At 40.0% G+C, this 18,101-nt stretch overlaps 1 protein-coding gene across 4 annotated transcripts in view; it reads left to right on the plus strand.

Moving 5' to 3' along the window:
* Positions 1-17,887, plus strand: part of Tdrd7 (tudor domain containing 7) — a 59,189-nt gene extending 41,302 nt beyond the window's left edge. For all 4 annotated transcript variants that reach the window (XM_042696293.1, XM_042696299.1, XM_042696305.1 and 1 more), the window contains 6 exons: positions 1,725-1,811; positions 3,417-3,551; positions 4,046-4,156; positions 5,730-6,358; positions 11,046-11,206; positions 17,417-17,887. In XM_042696293.1, the coding sequence (XP_042552227.1) occupies positions 1,725-1,811; positions 3,417-3,551; positions 4,046-4,156; positions 5,730-6,358; positions 11,046-11,206; positions 17,417-17,637 (1,344 nt within the window). In that variant the 3' untranslated portion in view covers positions 17,638-17,887. The remainder of the gene's footprint in view (positions 1-1,724; positions 1,812-3,416; positions 3,552-4,045; positions 4,157-5,729; positions 6,359-11,045; positions 11,207-17,416) is intronic.
* The last annotated feature ends 214 nt before the right edge of the window (positions 17,888-18,101 follow it).

An 18,101-nucleotide genomic window follows, 5' to 3' on the forward strand; every position in this document is an offset into this window, starting at 1 on the left:
TGGTACTGAGGAATCAAACCCAGGGCTTCATGCATGCAAGGCAAGCACTTTACCACTGAGCCACCTTCCCAGCCCCAAAACATGGGTTTTGTTGTAGGGGGTGGTGGTGGTGTTTGTTTTAGTTTGGGTTTTTTTTTCTTCTGAGAGACAGATTGGGGGGAGGGGGCGGGTACAGAAAGGAAAGGAGAAAGGGTGAACGAATAGAATCATAGTATTCAGTATACACTTTGGAAAATGACCTATGTAACTTGTGGACAATGGGGGCGGGGGGGGAAACTGGAGTAAAACAAAGGAAGGGGTAACATTGTCCAAAAAAGAAATTACTCGTTACCTGAATTATGAAATGGTAACCCTCTGTACTACAGCTTAATAACAAAATTATATTTAAAAATGATAATAAAACAAAGGGAGTATTGTGTTCTATGTGTTTATCACAAGGATAGTGGAGATTCTGCTTAGCACAGGGTCTGGCACATATTAAGTGTTTAGCAGTGTGTAGATTTGTTATTTATAACTGCAGCTGCTGGTAACTGACTTCTGGAGCCAGCTGGTCTGCTGCTACATGCAAAGAAGGCTTATTGAGGGCAGTGATTGTGTCTTGTGAGTTTGCAACATACCTTGCAGTACCTAATTTAGTGTCATACAGTGGAATAGATATTTCAAACTATTTGCTGAATCAGGTCAAACCTGTATTCAGACTCTCATCTGAAACTGAGACATCAGATCTAAAGTTTTACCTCTTTCTATGTTATAAGTGAACTTGCTAGTTTATCTTGGAGAAACCTGAAACCCTCCCTAACCCCACCTGCAGAGAGGCTGACTCCGGTGACTCCTTTTTACATGGATAGTATTATAACCCATGAAATAGAAGGCACTTGTGACATTTTCTATTACTCTGCTAAACTGAGTAGAGGTGTTAGCTCTAGGGAGAATAGAAACATTCACTGAACAGAAAGAGACATGGGCAGGTCCCAACTTCAGGCTGTAGCAAAAGAGGCAGTTGAGAAGGCTGTGATTTGTTAGCATTTCCCTGGCATTGACAATACATATTAGGAATTAAAATCTTACCTTTGAGGCTAAGTTTTAAAGGATGGAAAGAAGAGGCCTTACAGTCGGCCATTCCAGCCTCCTCACTTTTTATCCATCTACCCTTCCTGCTTCTTTCAAACTCAAAGATGTGTAACTGACCAAGCCACAGCCTACATGAGTCTCAGTGGTTTCTACTAATATTTGTAGACATTTTTTTTGGTCAGTCGTGGGGGCTGAACTCTGGGCCTGGGGGCGCTATCTCTGAGCTCTTCAGCTCAAGGCTAGCACCCTACCACTTTGAGCCACAGCGCCACTTCTGGCTTTTTTCTGCTTATGTGGTGCTGAGGAATGGAACCCAGGGCCTCATGCATATGAGGCAAGCACTCTACCACTGAGCCAACTTCCCAGACCTATTTGTGGATATTTTAATGGTCCAGATTTCTGAGCCATGTGCTTAAAGGGGGAAGTAAACCGTTAAGTGCAACAAACATAATAATAACAAGGCAGATCATAGATGTTCAAGTACTCTGGTACATTTGCTGCATCTGTTGGGCCCACTTGGAAGGTAGGGCTCATGGGAAATCTGTCTTCATGGGGGAAAGCAATGTGCCTGTGCCTCAGCCATCTGTCTTGAATGGTGTAGCCACAACTCTTTGCTAAGAGTAAATACAGAATTTCATATTTCTGTCTTATAGCACATGACCTCTGAGTACTTCATCTCACTGCCCTTCTGTGGGAAAATCTGCCTCTTCCACTGCAAAGGAAAATGGTTACGAGTAGAGGTAAAATAAGTTGCTTAATCTTTGAGATTTTTATTATGAAATATTTTAAATAAACAAGTTGTTTTAAACATAGAGTAAGCATGCCCACACTCATTGCCAGTTGATAAAAGAAAAAAAAATGGTTATTATGATTGGGCTCCCGTTTTCTTAACTGTCCCTTCCCAGGAAGATTCTCTTTTTTTTTTCTTTTTTTTCTTTTTTGGTCGATCATGGAGCTTGAACTTAGGCCCAGGGTGCTGTCCTTGAGCTCTTTTGCTCAAGGCTAGCACTCTACCACTTTGAGCCAAAGCACCACTTCCAGTTTTCTGCTGATTAAATGGAGATAAGAGTCTTAGGGACTTTCCTTCCCAGGCTGGCTTTGAACTGCAGTCCTCAAATCTCAGCCTCCTGAGTAGTTAGTATTATAGGTGTGAGCCACCAGCACCAGGATTTCCTCTTTCTTTTCTTTAAACTATGGTATGTATAGATATAGATATAGATATATATTTCTCTATATATAGATATATAGATATATTCATTTTTACTATGTATTTTTTATATGTTGGTAGTAGACCTATAGAAACAAATTGTACTTAGAATATATAATAAAAATAATATATTAATAAATTATTGGTTTTCCCTTTAATTAAAAGTCATGCCTGGTGCTAGTGGCTTATACCTGTAATCCTAGCATTCAGGAGGCTGAGACCTGAGGATTTTGGTTCAAAGCTAGCCCAGGCAGGAAGTCTGTGAAACTTTTTATCTCCAGTTAACCACTAGAGAACCAGAAGTGGTAGAGTGCTAACCTTAAGCAAAAGAACTCAGGGAAAGCACCCAATCCCTGAGTTCAAGCCCTACAACCTCGTAAAAAAGAAAAAACGTGAGGAGTAATTACTATTATCAATATGACTGCATATCATCAAGAGACTGAGATCTGGAGTGCTTTTCTCCTTGAGCCACAGTTCCACTTCTGGACTTGTGGTAGTTAATTGGCAATAAGAGTCTCACATACTTTCCTATCTAGACTGACTTCAAACCAAAATCCTCAGATCTCAGCCTCCCCAGTAGCTACGATTTTAGTCATAAGTCATCAGTAACTGGCATTAGGTTTCCAATCTTTGAACTGTTAGTTTGGATGTAGGTTTACTACTCTATGAATTGCTGGGTTTCAGATGTTATTTAATGAGCACAAATATAATAAAATTACTAGAACTTAAAATGTTATAACTTCTAAATTTACTCAGTCTAATAAAATTCCATCGCTGAATCATCCCTGTTCTTTATTTGCTTATAGTTTTTCCCTCAGATTTTAATTTTTTAGAGGATAGACTCCATCTTATAATCAGCATTATTTAATAATATATCAAGTCATTTTATAACAGATTATATCCTGAAATTAGAGGCATAGTAAATATTACTGTTCTTATATTTTACCAATTATTATTAGTTTACCAAATTAAAGCAATTAAGGGAAATTAAACACTTGATGTTGAAATCACTTGTATTAACACTGATGGTCTGTGTTGCTCTTATGTGCAATTAGGAATTGGGTAAAATGTAAATTGTATGGAAGCATTTTAGTTTTTTGTATATTCTAATAAATTGTCAACACGTGTCTCATTTCAGATCACAAACGTACACAGCAGCCGGGCTCTTGATGTTCATTTCCTGGACTCTGGCAACGCAACATCAGTGAAAGTCTCAGAGCTCAGAGAAATTCCACCTCGGTTTTTGCAAGAAATAATTGCAATACCACCTCAGGTTCTACATGTTATAAGCTTGAGATTTGTCTGAAGTATTTTGGATTGTGATTGTGTTGTGAGAAGCTCTCTTGGTTTTGATGTTACTAATGATCAAAGTTACAGTCTATAAGAGAATTTGAAACTTGTCCAAGTGTAGTTGTTTACTGGTTTTCACTTAACACTCAAAGCTCAGGCATACAGAGAATTGTAGATACTTACCTAGCCTTGTCTTTTCCGCTCTGTTGTCTCCCACAGCTAGTCAGTTGAGTTATTTCACTATTTGTAAAATGATACCACAGCTTCAGCTACACGGAAGTATTGTGGAGTGATTGGTGTCTAGTAACCTTGGCTCAAAATAGAAGTATCCACTGTGTTGACACAAAAAGACAGCCCTAAACAAAGAGCTTTGATGGCTCTTATCTGCTGTTGTTTTCTGTTTATATTGAGAACATCTACCTCTTAGGATAATGGACAGTATTCATTCATTTGTTTTCCTATTGTGTTTGCTCTCAGGCTATAAAGTGTTGCTTAGCTGATCTTCCAAAATCAATTGGCATGTGGACTCCGGATGCTGTGCTTTGGCTAAGAGATTCTGTTTTGAACTGCTCAGACTGTAGCATTAAGGTGAGTTATTGTGCTGGCTCTGGTATGTCTTGAAGAGAAACTGGAGCTCGGGAATGGGAAACTCATGTATTTTTTGTGAAAGCATTTTATCCCACTATAATACATGGATGTTTTTCACAATAGACACATTTTTTATTAAAGGGATGATTCCATATATAGTTATTTCATGGTTTGTATCTTATTTAAAAAGCTCTCCTCTATCTTTTCAATTAGTTTTTGTTTTCTTTTCTCAATTAGTTTTTGAGTCCGGTCGTGGGGCCTGAACTCTAGGGCCTGGGTGCTGTCCCTCAGCTTTTCAGCTCAAGGCTAGCGCTCTACCACTTGAGCCACAGCGCCACTTCCAGCTTTTTTCTTTTTTGCTTATGTGGTGCTGAGGAGTCGAACCCAGGGCCTCATGCATGCAAGGCAAGCACTCTACCACCAAGCCACCTTCCCAGCCCTTCTGAATTAGTTTTAAACCCTTTAAAAGGGTGTTAGATACTCAATAAAATTGCTTTTCAGTGGATACTTTTTAACATATATATATACATATCAAAATAAATGAATAGCCAGTATCTCAATGCTTCAAAGAATAAATTTAAATAAAATTTAAAAATTAAGGAAATTGCTATACACTACCTTGATAGTGTTTTCTCTCTTCTGTGTCCTTGATACCAGTTAGATGTAGCCACTTTGATTTTTCTTAAGACAAACCAGAGAAGCTGATTAAGTCATTAGCAGATACTTAGTCTTTGGGATACATGGTAGTGGGATTGCAGTACTGGGGTTTGGTACTCCCCTACAGAGATAGAGCAGAAGTTGGCAGTTAAGTAGTCTTCTGGACAAAGGTGCAAAAATGTCATTTGTCCTATTCACTAGAGCTTTCTTTTTTTCTCTTTTTTGGTCCGGTCGTGGGGCTTGAGCTCTAGACCTGGGCGCTGTCCCTCAGCTCCTCAGCTCAACACTAGTGCTCTACCACTTGAGCCACAGTGCCACTTCCAGCTTTTTTCTTTTTGCTATATGGTGCTGAGGAATCGAACCCAGGGCCTCATGCATGCAAGGCAAGCGCTCTACCACTGAGCCACCTTCCCAGCCCTCACTAGAGCTTTCTTGTCCCTTTTTTTCTCTCTGTAGTTATGACTGGGGAAGGGTGAAGGTTGAGGATGTGTGTATTCTAGGACCACCCAAGGTGACATCTCCAAGTGGAAATGTCAGTCCCCTTTTCTGTGGGCTCTGCAGCCTGAAACAGGAGGCTTGTTGAACTTGTTGCCATCTTTGCAGTCATTTTTATTGCTGAAACTGGCTGGTGAGTACATAGCCACTCATCATAACTATCAAGACCCACTTCCTTCTGTCAGTGGTGATGATCTCTAGCAAGTTCCAAAGTTCCTCAGAGTTTTTATTTCCATAAGATGGCTATTTCACTGTAGGCTGTTTTGACTTGAGTCAATTTATTGCTAGGCTGTGGTAGATAATTCATCTTTGCTTAATTAAAAGGAATTTTAGCATGTTTTTGGTAAAACATTGGATCTTAATAGTTAAAGTTAATGATTGCTTCTCAGAATCCAATGGATTCCTTTTTTGTTTTCCGAAGGTCACCGAAGTGAATGAAACCAAGGGGATTGCCTACGTGTATTTATTTACTCCGAAGAACTTCCCTGACCCACATCGCAGTATTAATCGCCAGATTACAAATGCAGACCTGTGGAAGCATCAGAAAGATGTGTTTCTGAGTGCTGTGTCTAGTCCAGTCAGCTCTCCTGGCGGCAGAAATGGCAGCACGTCCCTGTTGGGCAATATACCTGTGTCCAGCAGTACACCTATTTCTAACAACATTCCTGTGTTGGGTAACACGCCTGTGTCAGTTAATATACCAGTGTTGGGTGGCACCCCACTGTTGGGTGGCACACCCCTGTCAGGCAGCACTGGAGAGAATTTCAGAAAGAGCTTCCCAGAAATCATCAAAAAGTCTGTGGTAGACCATACCAGCCCTTTCTCCGCGGAGGAACTGCCACCTCCTGTCCACTTGTCAAAGCCTGGGGAACACATGGATGTATATGTGCCCGTGGCCTGTCACCCAGGCCACTTTGTCATCCAGCCTTGGCAAGAGATTCATAAGTTGGAAGTTCTTATGGAAGAAATGATTCTGTATTACAGCATGTCTGAAGAGCGCCATGTAGCAGTGGAGAAAGACCAAGTGTATGCTGCCAAAGTGGAAAATAAGTAAGTCCTGGGACAGAGCCAGAAACATGCAAGGGCTCTGATCTTGTTTTAGGGGGGCGCCTCTGAACCTGGAATGGAAATGGTTATTGTGGAGTCAATAGCTTTTTAAATATGTAAAGTGATGGCACTTATCTACAAGTCAAGTATTCCTGCTCAAACCAAATTTTATACCTAAAATGAAGGTTTAAATGTTTTACCCATTTTTCTACTAGAAAAATACTCTATATTCAGAAAATAATTGTTTCTATTAACTTATTTTTTAATGTACATTGTAGAAAATTGAAAAGTAAAGAAACTAAAGTCAGTTACCCACACTTAGTGCTTGTTAAACTGTGTATGTCTCATTTGTTTGTATGCATATTTATAATAGTTGGTATATTATTATCATATGTGAAGTTGAACTTGCTTTTCAACCCTAACAGTATGCTATGAACATTTTTCCATATTCTATTACATGGAAAAGAATCTAGGAAGTGGCACTGTGACCCAAGCACTAGAGCGCTAGCCTTGAGCTGAAGAGCTGAGGGACAGCGTCCAGGCCCAAAGTTCAAACCCCATGACCCACAAAAAAAAAAAAAAATCTAACATCATTATTGTGTCATATAATCTGCCATATGGAGAAATCATATTATTCTCTTTTGTTGTATAGAATTTTTTTCCCTCAGGTCTTTCCCTCTTAGAAATACTAATAGATTATTAGTATAAACAAGCTTATTTTACATCCCTAATGATTTATCAATGGATAGATTCCTCCTTAGGAGAGGAATTAACCTGTGGAAAGAGGACAAGATGCCCAACATAAGTTGCCATTGCTTGCTAGCAGTTGTGCCCCAGTTTATTAGAGCAGCAGTGTGGGAGTGATAGTCCATTACCTTGTTGCTCTTCAGCGTTGGGCTTCAAGAATCTTACTTCTTACATTTGTTTAGCATTTGTGTCTGCTTTCTTTCAGTGGCACATTTGTATTCATGCCTTCTTCCCCCAATGGGTATGCCCTGTAAATCTACTCTCTGATCTGTACTCCTGCCTTCTTAGAGCTCTGGGAGGATGACACAGCCACTGTTAATTATCCCCATGCCAGAGTGTTAGTGAAAACTAGCAAGTTTTGTGAATGTTAGACTTAAAGATCTGTGTTTTCTCCCCATAGAAATATATATACAGATTATACAGATCCCAAAACTCAGTTTTAGGCAGACTGCCTTTTCTCTTTTACATAATTGCTTTCATTTTTTTTTTTTTTTTTTGGTCGGTCATGGGCTTCAACTCTGGGCCTGGACACTGCTGTACTACTTGAGTCACAGTGCCACTGCCAGTTTTCTGGTGGTTAATTGGAGAGTCTCAAGGACTTTTCTGCCTAGGCTGGCTTTGAACTGCTATCCTCAGTTCTCAGCCTCCTAAGTAGCTAGGATTACAGGTATGAGCCACTGGTGCCCAGCTGCTTTCATTCTTTAGACAGCAAACAGGCATATGTAAAATAAACTCACTTTCTTGGGAGAAAAAAATTCTAATTTTTAATTCTGAAATATGAAAAGCACAATAACTCATTTTCAAAAGCATACAGTCCATATGTCACAAGATTTTCATCTTTTAAAATGATTTTATTATGTCATTATGACATGTTATTTACAATCATTTTGCATAACTTAATTTGTGTAAATTTTTGTAAATCAGAGCTCTTTGTAGGGTAATTATAATGCAAACCTAATACATTAATTATCATCATTAGTTGTGATTAGTCGTGGGGAGAGCCTACTTGGAGGATGAAGAACCCAAGACTGGAGCCTTTGAAGTAGGGTCCTTGACTCCCCACCTACCTCTTATAGGCCTGAACAGCCCTACCCCAGGACTACTTTTTTTTTAACCAACTAATTTGTTCCCACATAATCAAAAGAGGTTTTACAAATAAGAATATAGCTAATATTCTGTAAACTTCATAAGTTAAATCAATATAAAGTGTTTACTTTTTTGTCCCAGTTCTGAGTCTTGAACTCAGGGCCTGGGCACTACCCCTGAACTTTTTGGATCTGCTCCACTTCTGGCTTTTTGGAAGTTAATTGGAGATCACAATTTCACAGGCTTTCTTGCCCAGGCTAATCATCAGATCAGCCTCCTGAGTAGGATTACAGGCATAAAGTATAAGCCACTAGTGCCCAGCTTTAAAATTTTTACTGTTTACTGAACTGTGTTAACTGTGCTATTAAGTCAAGACTTAGGAATTTCAAATGCTTTTTAAAAAAGTGTTTTCCAAATCTATCTCAGCAACATTTGGAAATCAATTACTAATAGAGATTTTCTTTTTTTTCTGGGGTCTGGTCGTGGGGCCTGAACTCTGGGCCTGGGCGCTGTCCCTCAGCTCTTCAGCTCAAGGCTAGCACTCTACCACTTGAGCCACAGCGCCACTTCCAGCTTTTTTTTCTGCTTATGTGGTGCTAAGGAATAGAACCCAGGGCCTCATGCATGCAAGGCAAGCGCTCTACCACTGAGCCACCTTCCCAGCCCCTAATAGAGATTTTCTTTCTTTATCCCAGGCCTCCTGAATCAGAATCTCTGTTCCTGATCCTTATAAGTGTTTTTAACACTCCAGTGATTCTTTGCCCTGGAATTGGCAATCTAATCAAAAAAGCTAGTTTTGAAAAAAGAAATGCTACGTAGGAATACAACACATTGATTTTCTGAGGCTTTCTCTTTATTGCACTGTACCTCTTATTTATGAAATAAAAAGTTAGACCATCATTATTTCACTGTGCAATTAAAAGACAGTGCTGTTGATGCACACCAATTTGTTTTGTCAGTACTAGGGTTTGAACTCAGCACCTTATACTTACTACCACTTAGGCCACATCCCTGGACCCACTTTTTTAAAGTTATTTTTCAGATAGGGTCTCATCTTCAGACCATAATCCTCCTACTTACTCCTCCCAAGTACTTGGGACCACAGACATACAGCCTCATGTCTCACTTTATGTGTTGAGATGGGGGATCTTGACGTTTTGCTTTTAGTACTAAAAAGTGTTTATCAATGTGTAAGCCACTGTATCTGGTCCTCCAAATTTTTGATGCCTTTTTTCACATAGACAAACGAGCACTGTGTACAAGTTTGGCATTTCTGCATGTGAAAAGTTCTCCCCAATTTGATCTAAAGTTCAACTTATCTTCCAGATGAAGGCTACCTTTTGCTAAGTGTCTTGTAATGCCACGCAATGTTCTAAGCATCTCTCACATAGTATTTATGCAAGTGAGTTAAAAATAAATACCACACATGAGTTAACTGGGGCTCAGAGAAGAGAAATAAGGAGCCCAGGGAGCCATTGCAGGACAGTGGTCCCCCAGAACTTAGGCACTAATGACCCCTTTCTCTGTCTTCTCTGGGACTCATCTGTAACTCCTTGTACTTTGGACCTATTTGAAGGTTTCTGGATTCTCTGGCAGCAACTCCTGCCCCCAGCCCATCACATATAAAGTTTAAAGGTGGCCTCTTTTTGTAGGTTTCTCACTATAGTTCATCCCGAACAGTCACATCGATTTCCTCTACCTAGTCTTTGCTAAGTGTTTGCTAGTCAGTTCTGGCCTGGCAGTGTGTTCCACTAGGGTTGTAGCTGGTAAACCTGTTGCAGAGAGTGTCTGGGCCTGCCACCTGAAGTGCCATCTGGGCTATGCCATTCAGAGCTTTGCTCTTTTGGCTTTGAGTTGTAAAATGACCAATCTTCATTTGCTTAATATAATCCTTTCTGATCATGCTAGTGACACTGTTAAGACTTTAAAGTGGCTCTTCATATATTAACCTTAAAGTCTCAAACTTTTTCTCATGTTAACAATATTCATGTAGACCCAGAATTAAAGTATGGTATACAGTATATGTAAATTATATACTATATATTATAGCGTATAACATATGCTATAAATATAGCATATATAATATATATAGTATATGTATAATTTTTTCATAGGAATTTCTTTCTGGTCCCTTGAACTCCAGGTCTAAAACCAGGTTCTTCATTTCACCCATTTCCCTCCTACACCTTCTAGGTTCTTTATTTTAGGGACTAGGTTGATTTGTGGGGGGGTGGGGGTCTTAGTGTTTTCATTTGGACTAATTTAAATGGTCAGTATTTCATTCAAAACTTTTCTGATCACCAGCCTGCCACCCAATCTAACTTTCTCTTCTATTCCTGCTCACATTCTCTCTTCTAGCAATACTAGAGTATTTGCCCGCCCCCCTCTTCCCGTCTTCTTTGCTCTTAGGCTCTTTAGCTGCAGCTGATCCTGCTTGTATCTCTTCATTTTTTCAATAAAGACTGATTGCTTGCTGATATTCAGTATACTAAGTACTAAGGATATGACTGTCCTCCCAAGAATAAAGGGATCCAGGTCTGATTAGGCTCTCATGGTGTGTCCTGTTCTGCTTAAGGATGGCTGGTAGTTTATATACTGGTATCCTTCATCGCTCCTTGAGGCTCATACGTCTCTTGAATGAGCAGGTTCTATTAGATGAGCCAGTGACCAGTAGAGAGTAGTGGCCTTTTTGTGGGGGAGGGGTAAGGGGCGAGAACTAGTAGCAAATGTTTTTAAGAACTTCTACAACAATAGTTTTATGTTTTGATAGCCACTCTTTGCATTTATCAGAAAAGGTTTATTTATCCTTAAGTATTGACTTTGTATGTTTTCTCTATTTAACTCAATGCACATCTAGGTGGCACAGGGTGCTTTTAAAAGGAATCCTGACCAATGGAATGGTGTCCGTGTACGAGTTGGACTATGGCAAGCACGAGCTAGTCAACATAAGGAAGGTACAGCCCCTAGTGGATGTGTTCCGAAAATTGCCCTTCCAAGCAGTAACTGCCCAGCTTGCAGGTAATTTGTGTGGAATTGAAAATCACTTGAGCTGCAGTATAGCTTATATTTTCCTTTTGTCCTTGCTACTTAACAAGCGCAAAACCATTGGCCCACTAGGATTTTATTTTTCATGCTAGCACTATCCCAACCAAAATGGAAATCATCATAAGGATCTCTTACTCTCCGTGCTTTCCCATTATTCACAGTGCTTATTTTTCCTATACCTTTCTGTCCCTTGTTTGCATGCCTGAGTAAATTTCTAAAACTGCAATGATATCCCAGTACAGGTACAATATTGCATTCTGCTTTTCATTTAGCGTTTCCCCCACTATTTTGCTGGGGGGGGGGGGGGATGGTTCATGTTTTTGTTGTTATTCCTTCTTCCCACTGTACTTGGAATTGAACTCAGGGCTTTGTGCACGTGCTAAGCATGCATTCTACTTAGCCATGCCCTCACCTTCTGCTTCTGGTAATTATTTTTAATGGATGCAAGCCATTCCATTGAATCAATTATTTCCCTACTGTTAAACAATTAGCTTGTTTATACTTGTTATTGTAATGTTGAGAGAAACCTTACAGATACATAAAACAATAGCAACAACTTGTGTCCACTAGTCATTCTACTTTGGACTTGAACTTTTAGATAGTTTCTACAAATTAATGATTGTCTTTTCGCATTTTCACTTTTAATGTTTCAATTTTTGTAACAGCACCTTTTATCAAACATGATCATCTGGATACCCAGAGAAAATTCTCTGGGAGGAATTGGGTGCCTGCCCCTACCCTGTCATTAGCCTCATGTTGGTGGTTACTGGTACTTAGTATATGGTAGAGACCCTGCCAGCCACTTTGTCTTTCTTGTAATAATATATGCATTCAATGCTGTGAGTTTTCCTCTAAATGCTGCTGTTGCTTCATCCCTCAGGTTTTCATATGCCCTGTTTTTATTTTCAATTAGCTCAATGAGCTGTATGCCATTTAGAACTGTGTTGTTCATTCTCCAAGTGCTTGATTTTCTAGCCATCTTCCTGTGATTAATTTCAAATTTAGCTCCATTTTGATCTGAAAAGACATTTTATGATTTCTATCTCTTTAAAATTTATGTCTTTTATGCTGAAGAATGTAGTCTAACCTGGAAAATAGTCCATGAAGAATATATTCTGCTGTTGTCAGATGAAGTAGTCCAGATGTCGCTTATATCCAGTTGACGCATACAGTGCTGTTCAGTTCAGTGTGTCCCTGCTAGTTTTCTGCCTGCTGGATCTGTCCCTTTCTGATAGAAAAGCTAAAGTCTCTAACTACAATAAGGGGGTTCATGTTTCTCCTTGAATTTCTGTTTCTGCCTATGCTGTTGTGGCATGCTGATGTTAGGCTTGTGCATGTGAGAACTTACCCCTGTACCATATGTAATGCTTCTCTGCATTCCTGATAACTTCCCTTGCAGTGGAGTCTTCTGGTACCTGCTCCCCAAACAGAGCCTGTGTTGCTTTCCTGCCATTTTTTCATTAGTTATACAAAGGGTTTTGTTATGGTATTTCACACATGCACATGTAGTCAGACTAATCCTCTCTACCCACAAGTCCATCTTAAATACTGTTACATTCCTTCATGGATAGTGCAAATACATCATCATAACAAAAAAAAATCCCGGGGCTGGGAAGGTGGCTCAGTGGTAGAGCACTTACTTTGCATGCTCGAGGCCCTGGGTTCAATTCCTCAGCCCCACGTAAGCAAAAAGAAAAAAGCCGGAAGTGGCGCTGTGGCTCAAGTGGTAGAGCGCTAGCCTTGAGCTGAAGAGCTGAGGGACAGCGGCCAGGCCCAGAGTTCAGGCCCCATGACCGGACCAAAAAAAAACAAAAACAAAAAAAATCCCATAATAAAGTAATTCCTTCTGCCTGCCCCTTGCTTTATTCCACTTATTTTACTTTCATATGCTAGCATATATAATCAGACTTCGTTGCTATTATTATTTTGAACAATCTTTTAGACCTGTTAGAATAAGAAATAAAAATTTACCAAACTTTATTCATTATGTTTTCCTTTACATACATACTGATTTCATTTTCCTTTCCTCTGAAAAACTTATATTAATATTTCTCCCATCTACTGACAACAGACTCCTACAACTTTAGTTCATCCGAGTCTTTGTTTTGTTTTTCTTCCTTCCTTCTTTCTTTTCTTCTCTTTGAGTGTGTGTGTGTGTGGGTGTGTGGGTGTGGGTGTGGGTGTGTGTGTGTGTGTGTAAGTACACATAAACTGGAAGAAGCTTAGATCCACATTCATGCCAGAGCAAGTGCTCTGACACTGAGCTTCATCCCTAATCTCTCTACTTCACTTTTTTTCACTCCCCCAGTCCTGGGGCTTAAACTAGTGCTATCCCTGAGCTTTTTAGTTTAAAGCTAGCACTGTACCACTTGAGCCACAGTTCATTTCTAGCTTTCTGGTGGCTAATTTGGTTAAATAGGTCTCACAAACTTTTCTGCCCAGGCTAGCTTCAAACCACAAACCTTAGATCTCAGCCTCCTGAATAGCTAGGATTATAGATGTGAGCCACCAGTGCCCAGCTCCCCTTTCCTTTTGAGTAATTTTTATAGGACACAGAATTCTAGTTGGTAGATTATGTTTTTCTCTCAATATTCTTTTCTTGCCTTAAAAGTTTTCTAAGGAGAAGATAGAAATAATTTTCATCTGTGTTCCTTTTCAGATAGGCCCCTCTCCCACATACTCTGGTCTCTTGCAAGATTTTTATCTTTGATTTTCCAATGTTTAGCTATGATATATCTAGCTTACTTGGGGATATTTATCCTGCTTGGTATTCTCTGAGCTTTCTGGATCTATGGTTTTTGCATATGACACCAATCTGAAGAAATTTGCAGTTGTTTGAAATATTGCTTCTGTTCTTTCTCTTTGGATGTTCTATTCTGTTTTTGTTTCTAGTTGTTTTTCTCTTTGTCTTTCAGTTTTGGAAGTTTCTGTTGTTACGTCCTCAAGATCAGGGCTTCTTTAGTGGAATGCAGTCTGTAATGACCCTATCAGATATTTTTGGCTGCTATGGTATTTTTGATCTACAGAATTTCTTTTTTATTCTTCCTTAAATTTTCTGCTTATGTTATCCATTCTTTTCCTGCTGCAGTACTAGAGTTTTTTAACTCAAGGTCTTAAAATTGCTAGGCAGAAAAAAAAATTGCTAGGCAGAAAAAACAATTGCTAGGCAGGTGCTCTACCACTTGAGCCAAACCCCCAACCCTTTTGCTTTAGTTATATTTGAGATATGATCTTAAGGTTCTGCCCAGGTGTCTTTAACTACAATCCTTTTATCTCCTACTGTAGCTAGGCTGACAGGCAAATACCACCACACTTAATCTTTTTTGTTCATGGATCTCATGAATGTTTTGCCTGGACTGACATCGAACTACAATCTTCCTGAGTAGCTAGAATTACTGGTGTGAGACATTGTGCCTAGCCATTTTTTTCCTTTTGATGTTAATGCTCAAAACAAGGGCCTCACACATGTTAAATGTGTGCTGTACCCCAGCCCCTCTTGCATCTGCCCTTACATGTTGTCTACTTCATCCTTTAAAGCCCTAGCATACTAATCATATTGTTTTAAATTTCTGGTCAACATTCCTGCCAAATACTGACAGTTTTTCAGTCTCTTCAAATTGGGTGGTTGGTTGTTATTTTTTTTGGTAGGTTGTGGGGCTTGAACTCAGGACCTGGGGGCTGTCCCTGAGCCTCTTTGTGCTCAAGGTCACTTGAGCTGCAGAGCCACTTTGAGTTTTGGAGTGGTTAACTGAAGATGAGTCTGACGGCACTTCCCTGCCCCACCAGCTTTGAACCCCTATCTTCAGATCTCAGCCTCCTAAGTAGGTAGCATTACAGGGACGATCCACAGGTGCCCAGCTTCAAACTGTTTTTTGCCTTTAATGTCACTTGTAATTTGCTGAATATGATGTACTGTGTGAAAGGAACTCCTTTAAACAGGCTGTTAGTATATGTAGTGCAAGTGAGTTGGGTGGGGAGTAGTTTACCTATAGTCCATGATCAAGGTTTAATCTTCTGTGGACCTGCAACTCTGGACTGAGTTTTACCCTGTGTTGCTAAGGAGAATGTGAGTGTTGTGGCATTTCTCTCCCCCTGACAGAATAGATGGTGATGAAACCCCTGCAGGTCAGGCTTCATTAAACCCTTTCTCCTAAGAGAGGGAGCTTAGGAACAAAAAGGCTCTGGTGCAGTTCAGACCCAAAGGGAATTCTTCTCTGATCCTCACCATTAGGACCAGGAGATAGCTCTTGCTAGAGCTCTTTACTTTTCAACTTGTTCATATGAACCCACAGCTCTTTGTCACAGTTTGATTTTTCCTCGTCTAGTACTGACTCAGGTCTCTAGGATTGGTTTCTGCTCTGGTAAGTTGTGATTTATGACATCCCCCTGTCTTTGTGTCCTTTTCATGGATGGCAGATTGCTCTGTGACCTCATTTTGGAGTTTTGTTCACCTTTTTACTTGTTAGGATGGAATGAAAACTTCTGAATTCCTGGTGGGCAGGGCAGAGCAATGTTCCAACAGCTATTTTATTTCATTGACTTCTCCCCCTGCTGGAAGGCTTAAGTACTACTAATGCAATACTTGCACACAAGCTGAATACTTTTCCTGCGTAGACCCCATAACCTTCCACCCCCTGCACTCCACCTTTCCAGCACTTCCCTTTCTGCACTAAATATAGTTTGGAAGTTACTCAGCCTGGATTCAGGGCCCTTGTTGACCTACCCACATCATTATTTCTGCTTATGTTCCAGAGCTCGCAATAGGTAAATCAGAGAAGAATGAGTATGAAATCACCTTCTAGGCTAAAACCTGCAGCACAAACACATGAATATCTTTTCATACTTACACCTAGAGATGTAGTGTTGATGTTGGGCCCATCTGCAACCTGAGTTCCTCCTCTAGGCTCACCTCTGCCAGCCTGCTTTCCTCTGCTGATTTGCTTGTTAAGAGTCTCTCTGGGCATCAGACTCCTGGAAGGGAGAACTGTGGAAGAGTGTTTAGGGTAGAGAGTATCTCTCACTCCACCTCAGGCATCTGCTAGAGAGGATGACATAGAATTGGAGTTTTGTGGAAGTCACCTGTTGTGTGGCTATTGGAGGCATCACTGTGGTAGACTTGATTTACTGCCAACCACAGCCTGTGAATTGTGAGAATATCCCTAGATTTAAGGAACTCTCTAGAACTTAAGTGTGGGAATCCATAGGATGCTCAGATTGTGTGAATCAGAATATTTTAAGGATTCCCCAGGGACCTTGAGTAAATCCTTGCCAGCTTAAAAATAGGGCCATGTTTAAGATCGTAACAGGATTCTCTGACTTGATCTCTCAAGTTCTGAAGTTACAGAGGTTAACAGATGCCAGAGCTTCAGATTCATCTGGTCCAGTTTCTTTTCCACTAGGCAGAGTGAGGCCTAAGAGAGCAGTTGATTTGCCTCAAGTCACAGCCATGATAGAGGAAAAGCTGGCTAATAGTAGCCAAGTCCCACTTAAACCTTTTCCACGATGTTTAGAATGTTTTAAAATTATATTGTAAACAAAACTAATCCTTAAAAAACAGCAATCCTTAAAAAAATTGGTCCACTGGGAAAAATAGTTGAAGAGGAATGTTACTAGTATGATAGAGACTGATGTTCTGTGCTCCTATCTATATCTCAGTTGTTAGGTTAAGACTACATATAGTTTGTGTGTATGGGGAGCAAGAGTAGTTGATTACCTCATTTTATCATACATCATCAGATCTCAAAAGAAAGTTACGTTGATAGGTAAAGACTTGCAGAAGTGACTTTATTTAGAGAAAAAAACAAAAAACTGTGCAGGTCTAACATGTGATGCTGCAACTGCTGTGAAATAGACTAGACAGTTTCCCCTTAAAATAGATCAAAGCTGGTACTGGTGGCTTATGATTGTAATCTGAGCTACACAGTAGGCTGAGATCTGAGGATCGTGACTCGAAGCCAGCCCAGGCAGGAAAGCCTATGAGACTCTTACCTACAATAAACTACTCAGAAAAAGCCAAAGTGATGCTATGGCTCAAGTGATAAGAACACTAGCCTTAAGCAAAAAGAAGCTTGGGGACAGTGCCTAGGCCCTGAGTCCAAGCCCTAGGACTGGCAAAAAAAAAAAAAAAAAGAGGATTAAAGGATGGTGTGTTTTGAACCCTCACCTTTTCTGTTTTTCTCCTAGGAGTGAAGTGCAGCCAGTGGTCTGAGGAGGCTTCGATGGTGTTTCGAAATCATGTGGAGAAGAAAGCTCTGGTGGCACTGGTACAGACAGTTATTGAAAGCACTAACCCTTGGGACCGGAAGGTAGTGGTCTATCTAGTAGACACGTCGCTGCCAGACACTGACACCTGGATTCATGATTTTATGTCACAGTATCTGGTAGAGCTTTCAAAAGTTAATTAATCACTGCGTCTGAGACCTTGACAACTAATTCAGATTTTTTTTAGCAATAATAAAATGTAGTAGGCTTTAAAAAAAATCTTATTTCTGCTACATGGCTCTGACTGTTGTGGGAGATTGGAAAGAATATGCTTATGTTTGATGAGAGATATTTAGCAAGTTTTGTTTTAACAGAGTTGACTTTTCAAAGAAAATTGCACTTGAATTATTACTATAATATTAGAATAAAAATGTTTATCAATGTAAAAACTGACTACCTTGTCATTTCTAGGTTTTATGGTCCTAAGATGAAATTTCATTGCCCGTGCCACTAATGTCTTCCTTGTGATACAGGGTCCTTCTCTGGGTAGACTGAGTTCCATGCCTTAACTCTATCCTGGGTTAATGGTATACCCCAAAGCAAGTAACCCCCAAAGCATGTGACCTGGAGTCTTTGGCCTATCAGCATTGCCAAAGGAGCAGCCAGG

The sequence above is a fragment of the Dipodomys spectabilis genome, unplaced genomic scaffold, assembly GCF_019054845.1.
Source record: "Dipodomys spectabilis isolate Male_0828 unplaced genomic scaffold, ASM1905484v1 ptg000006l, whole genome shotgun sequence".
NCBI lineage: Eukaryota > Metazoa > Chordata > Mammalia > Rodentia > Heteromyidae > Dipodomys > Dipodomys spectabilis.